General features: G+C 38.3%; 1 protein-coding gene across 3 annotated transcripts in view; it reads left to right on the top strand.

The window, feature by feature from the left end:
* Positions 1 to 1,907: 1,907 nt before the first annotated feature.
* Positions 1,908 to 12,090, top strand: part of FIGN (fidgetin, microtubule severing factor) — a 120,233-nt gene continuing 110,050 nt past the window's right edge. Inside the window, exons 1-2 of one of the 3 annotated variants that reach the window (XM_059052947.2) lie at positions 1,908 to 2,643; positions 3,418 to 3,587. In XM_059052947.2, the coding sequence (XP_058908930.1) occupies positions 3,563 to 3,587 (25 nt within the window). In that variant the 5' untranslated portion in view covers positions 1,908 to 2,643; positions 3,418 to 3,562. Of the gene's footprint in view, positions 2,644 to 3,094; positions 3,150 to 3,417; positions 3,588 to 12,090 lie in introns of those variants that run through there. The other 2 variants (XM_067027520.1, XM_059052949.2) reach the window with 2 other exon arrangements.

Genomic DNA, 12,090 nt, shown 5'->3' with positions numbered 1-12,090 from the left:
CATTGTTTTTTATTCAAGTGGTCATTCCATTATTTCTATTTTATTCAGTATTTTGGTTTACATGAGGAACTGTAAATTCAGTACTAGGAATTTAGTGTTAAAGGTTGATGAGCTTTGAACTTTTTTTTTTTAACAAACAAGGACAGAGCAGTTTTGCTTGAATTGCACAGAGGACTTCTCATCAGCATTCTCCACATGGGCAATAACTGAAATTATAAATTCTTCACAGTTGTTGTTGTTTAATTCATCTGTACTCAATGCAACAGTGACTCATAGATACTTTCCTACACTTATTCCTTTGTGGTGAAATCCAATGGGCAACTTCTCATAATATCATTTTCAAAGCTATCTTGTAAAATATAACTAAAGGGGCTTCAGTGTTCTCTGTTAGATCAGAATAAAGTTCTTCTGTTGTATTTTGAAGCCTGTTTTTAAAAAAAAAAAAAAATCACAGAAAGGACAAATCTATTCCAAATAGAGATTTCATTCCCTAGAAATATTTAGTAAGATTTTGAATCACCTTTTCTTGTCTTTTAAATTCTGTCATCTACCTAGATTTAACTAAAATCAGTTTTCTTTCTCTTGTGTTAGCTAAATGCATCCATTCAATAGCTATCCGTAAGGTAAGAAAATCACAGGAGAAGGAAATTAATTTCGCAGTATATAGTTGGTATATTTTAAAAGCTGCATTTCATCATCTGGAGAGCTGCAATTTACTCTATTAAATCTATAGCAGAGAAGCGGGGGGAAATGTGAATACCGTTCATTATGAGGAGGGTCAGTCCTAAACAAGTAATATTTTCCGTTCCAGCCTTCACAGATAACATTTTCAGCTTGATGGGCTCCTGGTCCAATATTTAATTTGCCTTTCATTCTTAGCTTATTTGAAATATAGAGGACCGGATGTCCACCAGGCCAGAGTATAAACTTACCATTTATCTATTAAAGTCCTATTTAATGTAAACGAAGAGAAATTATTACCCCACTCACTCTCTTTCTCATTACAATTTCTAAAGAACTTTGCCGGGCACATTATCTCGTAGACATCATGATCAAATGTTATTGTTTTGCTTTATTATCTCAGTTGGATGGTTGGCTAGTCTAGAATGAAATAGGTTGAAGGCAATACTCGCAGCCTAGAAGTCTGAATGAGGTTCCCATTCAAATGATTCTGGTTGTTGGGGGGTGGGGCGGGGTGATTAGTAAACCAACTGAGCTTACACTGCATAGTAAGCGTCTGGATGCAGCACATTTACATCTAACAAGAGACCCCAGAAAACGTGTGCGTGTTTCTTAAACCTTATGTTCCGAACAAAAGGCTATCTCAGCAACAGACAATCAGCACTGCATCGCTCCCTGGGATGCAGCAACACACTCAACTGCACATTTCATTCTTCTTCAGCTCCCAGCGCCACAAAGCCCCTACTCTCTTCCCACTCCTGGGTCCCTAGATTGCTCCATAGAAGGGGGTTGGGAAAGCAGAAGCCTAACGTCTGTGCCTGCGCACCAGCCGCCCGCACCAGGGGCCCCCGGGCGCTGCTTTCCCCTGCCCGAGCCGCCTGGGGGAGGTAGGGAGGGGAGCCAGAGAGCGGAAGAGTGGACCGCACACCTAGCCACTCAGGATTTTATTGATTCACAGGGCAGCGGGGGAGGGGAGCTGGGTTAATTCGGATTCCCCCCCCCCGCCCCAAAGTTGCCTCCTCTTGGCAGATAAAGTCATTTTCTGGCTGGTGCTGGGGGCCCAGGGGAGAGTGCGGGCGAGGTCCCGGCTCTCGGGGCCAGATCCCGTCCTGTGCGCGAGTCTTGGGGGGTGGGGAAGGCTGAAGCGGCCGCAGCTGTCGAGAGGGCCTGGAGCGGGCGGGGAGGGGCGGCGTGCCGGAGAGCCCTTTAAGGCGGGTGAGGAGCGCCAGAGTCGGCCGGTCACGCGTGGGAAAGAAAGGCCCCTTCCCTCTCGAGGCGTCGCTCCCCTTTCCCCAGGCTGGGCCGCCTGAGAGTGCGGGCCGGCAGAGCTCCCGGTCCCCGCGCTCGTAATCATGACCTCGGGGCCCCCTCCGGGCCGCGTGAGCGCGTTGGCGAGGCTGGGCGGCCGCCGCGGCCCCGGCCGTGTAACATGACCCGAGCGGCCGGCCGGCCGGCGCGGCGCGGCCATTGAGCCCTCCCTGCCCATGAATCTCTGGCGCGTCTCTAGCTCGCTCGCCGCTCGCCTCCCGCCTCCTTTCTCCCCCTCCAGCTCCGCGGGCTCCGTGCGCCTCTCCCTCTCCCTCCTGGTCCTGCCGCTGCCCGTCTCTCTCCACTGCCCGCCTCTCGCCACTGCCTCCCGTCTTCTCTCCCTCACGGCAGCCTCCGTCTCTTTCTCCCTCTCTCCTTTGAAAACTGATCTTTGGCTCTTAGTGTGAAAGTGATTTGAATTTGGCTCGGCGGCGCTCTGCGCCTGCGCCCAGCCTCTGGCATGCTGGCTCCTTCCAAGCAGCTGTTTTGGGTTTGAAATTCCAACATGGCAGAGGCTGCAGTCCGTCTTCCCTTCAAAAACTTGGAATGATTTCAAATCATAGGCACCTTCACTTAACCCTAGCTTCCATTCATCAGCAAACACATCGGATCGATGCTACGCTAACCTATCGGGTTTTCGCTCCGCGCGTTCAGGTAAGAGGAGCTTCGTAGTTTTCCACCAGCTGTTTAAATTTGTTTTTGTTTTTGTTTGTTTAATTTTTAAAGAATATAAATAAATCCAAGACCGTAATGAAAAGAGATCTTCGAGTTGTGCCGTAAACATTAAATTTAATTTGCACTCGTTTCTATTCTGTACGCCAACCTGCTGTCTAATTTCTCTGTACAAAGTAGCCCTGAAACATTATAATGCATATTTTTGCTGCTTAATCATTGTAACAATAGTGTGGGATTAAGAGTTCGCGATTGCAAGTATCTCGTTTTCCGCTATATTGGGCTTACTTATTACTATCTTTTTTACTTCAAAAATAAAAAAATAAGAAAGCGGAGCCATAGGGTGGGGCTAGACTTTCTTCGGGAACTAACTTCTAAGTAAATAAGAAGTGTAAATAAGAATCTTGCACACACAAAAAGTTGAGGTTAAATTACAATCTCGTGGCTGGAGGAACGTGAATATGTCAGAAGATCGGTTGCAGAAAAATGTAAGCACATCATCTTGGAGGGGGTACAGCGTGGTGGGCGTATTGTTGGCAAGGAACGGGAGAGAAAGATGTATAATTTAATGGTATATACAATCCACTGATCCTATTACCGTCCTCCCCGGAGCTCTTGTTAGTTTCAATGGGAGTGAGTGAAATTGACATGGACTTGCATTCCTGGTCATGTGCTTTTTTTCCTTTCTTTCTTCTCCTGTGATCTGAGATCCCCTTTTTGTTGATGTTGCTTTCCCCCTTAATTATATGCATGTAGGTTAAATGAATACCTGACGAAAGGGCCCACGTTTCAAGGCAGTGACATTTGATAGCTGAGAGGAAAAGTGGCTTTAATGAAAAGCAACCTTTGGAATTCCTGCTTGTGAGAAATCCAATTCAGCTTTTTGTGCTGCCAGCAAGAAATGATCAGTAGCACCAGTGTTTATGGTATGTCAGTTTTGGAATTTACTTCCTTTGCATCTAAATAGGAAAGACAAATTAAATAGCATGATAAAACCACTGAAGACTCTGCTTGGGAAGGAGCTGCTCATGATATATAATTCCTTTTAAAATATATATATGTATAATGTATATTTTAATCTGTCAAAATGCTTGTTTGCTTTTGCTATATCGCTTGTTTGTATATTTCAGTTTTGATTAATAGATTGCTGGAGTCCACCTTTATCGGTTTTAGCTGTAATCCCAAAGTTGCATGTTACTAGTAAAGCACTATATAACCGCTGAAGTCAAATGGTATGTAAATTAGTTAAACTCAGTGTGCAGTTTTTTTGGGGAGGAGGCTGGGTGGAGAGGGGAGAGGGAGGGAGTGCGGGGAAAGACTGCTTACTAATGAAAGTGTATGTATATATGTACACACACAGAAGTGGATGAAATTTTTTTTCTCAATATATTAATGCAATTTGACTCTCTGCTCTCTCAATGATTGCACTTTGTGGAGTAATCACTTCTTCTGAGTGTGTTTTTTTTTGGGGGGGGTGAGTGAAGGGATATCTTTTACATGAAAATAAAAAATGTATTTTGATTGCTTAAAGTCCTTAATGTCTTTTAAGGAACAGTGGTTGGGTTTTGTTTTGTTTTTCTCCTTGCCATTCACTTGTCTGCCTGTCAGCGCTTTTTACTTTTAACCTGTGACAGAATTAAATAAGCAGGCACTGAAATTGACTTTGTTTGAAATCTCTTTCCTCTTTCTTTACCCCCCACCCCCAAAAAAAGAGGTCAGATAAATGGAGTGAGAGGGGGTTTTCAATAGCTCTTGTGACCGTGTGTACACTTTGTGATATTCAATTAAGACTAGGAGGGAGCAACAACAAAAAGATGTTGAAAAGTATTTTGCATAACCAAAGGATATGTCCACTTAAAAATTTTTTTTGTTTTTGTTTTTGTTACATATAGCCCACCACCATGCATTCACCCTGAAAAGAGAGAAAGGAGGAAAGGGAGAATATGAAAGAAAGAAATAGCAGTGGGGATAGCTGCCAGGGGTCTGTAATGTGGCCGTGGTTACTGCTCTCTCATAACACAAATGTGAATACAAGGAAAGGGACTATAAGAGCCGATGCGCGACAGACACTTCTGGTTGGACTCTGGTGACTGTTGAGCTAAACACACACCGCTCTTACATGATAGGAAGGATTTGATTGAATTTTGCATTTGGAACTTGTTGACTTTGAAGCGATCAATAAGAAGACTGTTTATTTTAGATGCACATAATTTGCCCTGAGAAATGTTTTAAGGAGGAGAGAGCACAGCTTTTTTCCCCCGGAGCTGTTGGAGCGAATGGGATTGCCAGATGGGCGATTTCCCTCTGTGATGTTAAAGCTGTAATATATATTCAGAGCAGATTGGGCTGCTGCCTGTGATGAGGAGGATATTACATTTATAAATTTTAAATCGGAGCTCGGACAATGTGCTGAGAGCAGAAATTGGATGGTTTGACTGTTCACTGTATTGATACTTAAATGTGATTTCTGGGTAGTAGTAATAGTAATTATTGCAGTAATATGTAAAAAACACGTTGAGGTAGGCAATCATATAATTCACGACATTTAACAGCAGATTGAAGTGTATAAATTACCCCCCCCAGTCTCTGCTTACTATTAAATAATAGCCACATAATTTATTTCCCTCTGTGTTTAAATGCCCAGTTGTGCAAGTGATATTCATTCCGGAAGCTTGTTTTTATACACTAGAATTCTGCAGAGGGAAAGTTTATATGTAATCTATAAAGTAGACACTTGTGCATATGTATAGAGTGGCATAAGTGGCTCCTGTTTTGTAATTCTATTACTCTGATTATTTTTAGATTTTGTTTGTCTCGAATGTGTGGCCTATAGGAACCAGAGCTACAAACCTAAAAGGCTGGAAAGTGGGCAAGGGTTCACACTCTGGCAGCTCTGCTGTTGCAAATTAAAAGTGTGTTGTGGTCAGGAAATGAAAGCTACAATGTCTCTTTTGAACAAGTCGTTTATCAAGAGAAACATCTATCAGGGACTGCCTTGTCACATTGATCCTCTAAAAGTTAGGTCCGAGGTGGAAGCTGCTTTGATGTTTTTGATCCTAAATTTAATACAACAGAAAAAAAAGCAAGGATATTTTGACCAGAATAGATTTTTAAAAATGTTTCCTGGGACCAACAAGATCTATTTATTAGTATTGTACTATGTGTGAAGTTTTTTGGACATAACAGTTGAAAGGTTTAAGAGGAAACCCCAGCCTTTATAAATTGACAGTTGTTCAAATACATATTTATAGTACATTCAGTTATGGCTGGATTCTTGGTTCACATGGACATTTTGAAAATGATTGTTTTAAAGGGAAAATTATTTTGAAACAGTGTTTTAGAACAATATACAGAGAATCAGAGTTTTCATTCACTGATTGTAGAGTGGCTCTCTTCTCTTCGTGTTGCCTATTTTAGTCCTGTATTTCTGTTTTGCATGTTCATTACATGTATGACATAATAGCTTTTAGTGGGGGAAGAAACATTTTTTCCTATGAAAAGTATTTCCCAAAACATGCTTGCTCATATCATCTTTATTGTTTATTAACTGTGCATGTGGATCATTATCAATATAAACTATAGGAACTCACCAGTCTTTCTGAATTTCAGCTTACAAATATAGGTAGGTAGCAGATTAAATATGCCATGTATTCTTAAATACTGAATATGTTGCATGCATTATTCGAATTTTAAATTTTAAACGGTATTATTAAGAAAATGACCAACTTAAAAAAAATTTTTTTTTCGTGAAAGCAGTTAAAAGCAGCTTGTTTCATTTTGGGAGGCAAAGCTAGGAGAGAGGTGTTCCTTCTTTGAGATAGAGTTTTTGGATACTGTCTTTTACTAATGGTGGCTGTTTGCTATTTCACATGGGTCTATCAACAACTAGGCTGATGGATCACAAAGAGTATGGTGGGAGTTTTGGGAAGTATAATACTTGCTAATTAATCATGTCTGAAATGAAAGAATCATAGCAGGGTAATAAAGTCTCGTTGTTTTCCTGGAAGAGGGTAAGACTTCTGTTTGGAAGCTGTATGTGTGAGTTGACTTTCTTTTTTCTTCTCCTAAAAAGACAGTTTATAGGGTCACTTTAGAATTATTTCAGGAACCGTCTTTTTTGAAAATGGAATATTTTTCTTTTTCCTGACTGCACCAAATCAGTGAAATTCTTAAAAATGTCTCTGAGTGAAAACATAGAGTTTTTTCTCAGTTATATTAAAGACTCCTGTGGTTGAGTTTCCAGTACTTTTTTTTTTTTTTTACCATAAATAGAAATTTTTTCTGTTGTTTTTATTCATGTCAGGCAGGAACTTTGGAGGCTGGTACTTCTGATAGGCATACAAGAGAGCAAAATTTTTGTTAATTACTTTTAGCTAGTACAAGAGTATGACCAGAGGGGAGAAAGGGAGTAGTACTTCCAAGAATTTAAAGACTATCTGTATTATAACTTGGCGTTTCTAAGGTAGTTTAAAATATTAGCCACCTGAAAAAAAAAAACAGATGAGCAGTATCATATTATAGGTAAATTCTTTTTATCCTGAGCTTTGGCATGTCACCTTTTAGAATTTAGTATTTTGCTTAGTTTACGCATGGGGACAGATCCTGAAAGTTGAAGTGTCTGCAACATTTTTCAGAATTTTCATGTCAAGGTGAAGACAGCTATGCTAATAATTCCCTGTTTTTGGCTGTGAGTGTTTGGATGCCTTGAATGATTGCCTAATTAAGTAATCAGTTTTAATGGTCCAAAATCAGCAGAATTGCTAGGTGTATTTGAAACAATTGCAGGCTTTTATGTTTTGTACTTCTTGGTTTGTTCTTAGAACCTTGGTTTGATAGAAATGTTTGCTGTTTTGCTTTTGATATTCTTGAGTACAAATTTCCTGTACTTCTTTTGTAAAGTACATTTATTTTTGTAGAGCTAAGTATTTTAATTACCAGGAATTTAAATCGATTTATAAATTTTTGATTGGGAGAAATTGTTCTGCAGACATTTGTGTGAAATTCTGACGTATGCTACTGATCGATAAGACGTGATTAATCAGCATATCTGCTTTTTAATCTTTGGTCACTGATAAACTAGAATAAACAAGTGGCACAGAAAACAATGCAATTTTTTTCTTTCAATTAAAAAAAAATGTAATATAAGTGTCTCCTTGGAGATACACAAGAGTTAATGTTTTAAAATCAATTGAACTTAGAAATTCTTTTGGGGTACTACTTGGAAGACTTCAAGTCCAAAAATTAATCCACCATTCAATTAACTCTTTATCTTTCTCTTTCTGTCTCACACGCATAACAGATTATAGCTAATTTTTTAAAAAAATCTACTAAAATGAAAGACATTTTTTTTTAAAGACTGCAAATAAATGCCTGTTTAGGAAGTGCTTTTCATGGTTGGATTTTGTAATTTTCTTCCTTTTTTTTCCCCTAAACTTGAACTTTTATCAGCTTCTTCATTTAACTTATGGTAGAAATTTCAAGCCTAGCTGCTTTGAAACATGATTGCTGATTACTGATCCTTTTTCTATTTTTGATGTTATCATTTAAATGGCACTTGTACTCGAGGGATGCTTACTGCAAGAAATGCAGATAGTGGAAATAAAAGGTAGGCAAGAATATGATAAAAAATAAATTGTACTGATAAGTTGGAAGCAAATCAAAAGCAGGTGGGTATGCAAAGTTTCCTCGGGGCAGCGGCACAGCTGCCAGCTCAGGAGCTCTGCCTCAGCACAGCACACGAGTGTGCCGTACCTGTTGACGACAGTCTTAGTTAGGAGACTGAGGAGGCAGAAGAGATAGGTGATCAGAAACCATCCAGACATGAGATAGCGTATGGCAGTTTCTGTTAATAATATTTACATACTTTATGCAACAGATCTGCTTGTTGTCTTGTTACTTGAATATTGACACTGTGCTTAACATTGCATATGGTGGGCTGTGCTTTCAGAGTATATTAGAAGCAGTGAATTCAAAGGAGAATTTCAATGCAGAAGTATTTACGTTGAGTATATGTATAAATGGATATGTTTGCTTATATTTGAGCTACTGTGACTTTCACGAAGCATTAACAGCATTACTGCTTACAATCATTTTTGAAACTGATACATCTTGAAAGTAGAAATGCATGATTTATCATATGAAGGCCCAAGGTTAAACTTTTTTTTACCCTGCAAGCTGGCTTCAGCATTTATACTTTTAAGTTGGGAAATCTTTTTTAGAAAGTATTTTTTGAGTAAGATTGGCAAGTTTGCTTCTTGTTAGGATTTTGTTCTTATTTTCATATGAGTAAGTGATATATAACTTACAAAAAGCATTTCCTTACTGTAGAAAACATAATGTAAAATACTTATAAAATTTGTTTTCTTTTCCCCAATATCTTAACATTGAGAATACCTTGACCCAGTTCCTTGCTTATGAGTTTTTATTTTGGCTGGTAATTTATACATTTATTTCATTCCACTTGTGGATATATTGCAGGCAAGAGAACAGAAACTGAATTTTACTTTACTCATCAAAAACAAACAAACAAACACACACCTCCCCCCCATCTAATGTTTGCCTTATGTCAATTGGATGCTTTTTAAGCAACTGACAATTGAGTAAATGCCATATACTTATGACAGTAAACTCATCTGAGAATGAGTGACCTCTACTTTCATGCTTTGGTTTTAGGAAATATTATTCATGGAAACAGTAACATTCAAAATAATAATTTTAAAGTAGTATAATGTACAGCCATGGGTTTCTAGATATTGCTGTAAACTTTTTACAATTCTTCTGATTTATGATCCTTACCGTCAACGCACACTGTCACCTTCACCTAGGGCTGGCTACATAATTTCTGGGCTTGGTGCAAAATTAAAATGTGGGGGCACCTTGTTCAAAAATTGTTAAGAGTTCAAGACAGCAAGAGCAGATTAAACCAAGTGCAGGGCCCTTCTCTGTGGAAGACCAATGGGCCTGTCCAGGTCACAGGGCAATGAAACAGGCCCTGCCTTCATTACCCACAAACCTTGTGGAAGTCACTGGGTTTCCTACATGGAGACTGACCAGTCCACAGTGATTCCACGTGCCTCTGCCTAAAGAGATGCTAATGGTTGTTGAATAAGAGCCTCAGTGGGAAAATGGACCATTAGGTATCTTCTGCTTTTTCTATACGTGAACTGGTGACTGCAATCTTTGCCTTTATCTTATGTTGCCTTTTGCCTGATGTGCTCCCATATATCACCTGAATTTTTGTGCAGATATTCTTAAAAGCAACTCTGTTTTGTAATTGTTTGCAGGCAGGTACATACTTAAATATGTATTTCGCAGGCACAGAATGATTAAGGTGGGAGGATTTTAGTAAGATTTGAAGTAAAAGCCTGAGAGTTTTTCTCTGTTGCTTTGTACCGCTACGCCACCTAAGTTTCAAGCACAAGTGAAATAAGTATTTTTAATGTAGAATCTTAAGTTATCTAAAAATATAGAAAATTCTGACCATTGAGAAATAAAAGCACATCTCATTGAGTCAGGGAAGATGGGCAAACACAAAAATAATTACCTTGTTATAGTAGCAGCGATATTGATGTTTTGACATTAGGAAGTGGCATTGTAGCTGTATAAACATGTGGTGACAGCTGTGTTAAAGACGAAAAGTAACTCTTGCAGTAACATTAACTTTGCAGGATGTTATATTCAAACGGTGAACTTCATTTCTGAACTTAAACCAGAACAATCCTCTTCCCCCTGAAAAATGTAGTCACCATCTGTGACTCCTTTACGCCTTGGTTTGAACAGTCTACTTGATGGGTGGATAAAACGTTTATATTGTTGATTCCCGAGATACTTCTCAATGAGATCAAGCTTCATATTGAGATCCCTAAAACTAAATTTTGAAGTCAAGCGGCTTTTTCAGATACGATGGAATGTCCAGCAAGTAATGGATCTGAGTGTACTTGAAGTTGCACCATTTATTTTCAAAAGATATTTCCCACATCAGATGACTCTGCCAGGAAGAACAATATCAAAGAGCTCAGAAAAGTAACTATTCTTTTATGTAATCCAAGACTGATGGAGGGGAGGGAGCTTTAAAGATATTTCTGAAGAAAGAGAAAAAGCTAACTTATTTTGAATGCCTCGTTAGTCTTGGTGGAGAGAAATCCTATACATGAGACCTTCTAAGAAGAAAAATCTTTGCCCTGTGTAATAACAAGGCATTGCTCTCTCAGTTGACATGTACCTTAATGAAAGGATTGGAAATAACTATTACAACAGTGTCCCATTTAATTATAAATTCACCCCACAGTTTAGAAATCTTTTGCATTAAAGACATTGTAAATTTGAATTTTTTTAAGAGGTAGTTAGCCACAATGCATATGTTTAAATATTCTATGTTATATAACCTATCTACAAATTCTAGTAGTATAATTTAATTTGGGAACCATCTTTTCCCACCTTACTCCTATCCTTGAATATGTTGTGTTTTCATATTAGTTGTTTAGCTTTAAAAAAGATTAAACTAGGAATCTGGGTATATACGTGGCAATATTAGTGCATCCTTATGCCCCAAAGAGCTGTTTATTTCCCTTTTATTCACTTCTCCCTTTCCATTTCAAATTGAAGTTAAGATTATAAACTCTTTGTCTTAGATCATATACCTGAATGATGCTAAATTATAAATCTTAATTAGGTATGATTCACTGATTTTAATCTTACAAAATAATTATTCTGAGTAGGATAAAAGGTTCCTTTAAGATTGAAGGCATTTTCATTACAATACCCATTTAAGATCAAACAAATACCGTAAAATAAACAGAGTCCTGTTAGTCTTTTAAGCTTAACAGTTAATACTTTTGGATTTAAATATGTGAAGAAATAAGGATATGAATAGGACAGTCTTACTGTTTTCACACTTTAAGTGCTTGTGATAAATTTTACTGCCAGGAATTACATGGATCTAAAAGAGTCTTTTAAGTAAAAATTACAGTTTTGATTATCTAAATGGAAGACGCTCTTGTGCACGTGCACAGATACATTTCTTTGTGAAGGTATTGATGTCAGGGACGCTTTTGGTATTTCTTTATGAGTAATTAGGTTAACGGGGTTAGTTAGAAAATGTGTCCTTTCCTGGAAAATGAAAAATTACATTCAAGCAGAAGTAAAAGAGTAGAACATAATCATGACTTTAAGTACTTAAAAAGATATTTTATGAGTCATTTTTAAAGAATAATACTCAATATGTAACTTGTTAAGAATAATAGCCATTTTTACTTTTTAAAGCACATCTGTATGAAAACTGGCTTTCCGTTCATGAGTCACAAATCTGGAGTCAATTTTCGACCCCACTTACAAAAAATATGGGTCTAATCGCCACCCCCTCTTACCATGGTGTTCCACCCCAATCGTGTTGGTATCAAGTTCTTTAAAGAGAGACCTTCGCTTGCATTA

Source organism: Kogia breviceps, chromosome 2 (genome assembly GCF_026419965.1).
Source record: "Kogia breviceps isolate mKogBre1 chromosome 2, mKogBre1 haplotype 1, whole genome shotgun sequence".
Taxonomy (NCBI): Eukaryota; Metazoa; Chordata; class Mammalia; order Artiodactyla; family Physeteridae; genus Kogia; species Kogia breviceps.
Note: the sequence above shows the minus strand (reverse complement) of the source record. Positions and strands in the feature narration are given on the sequence as shown.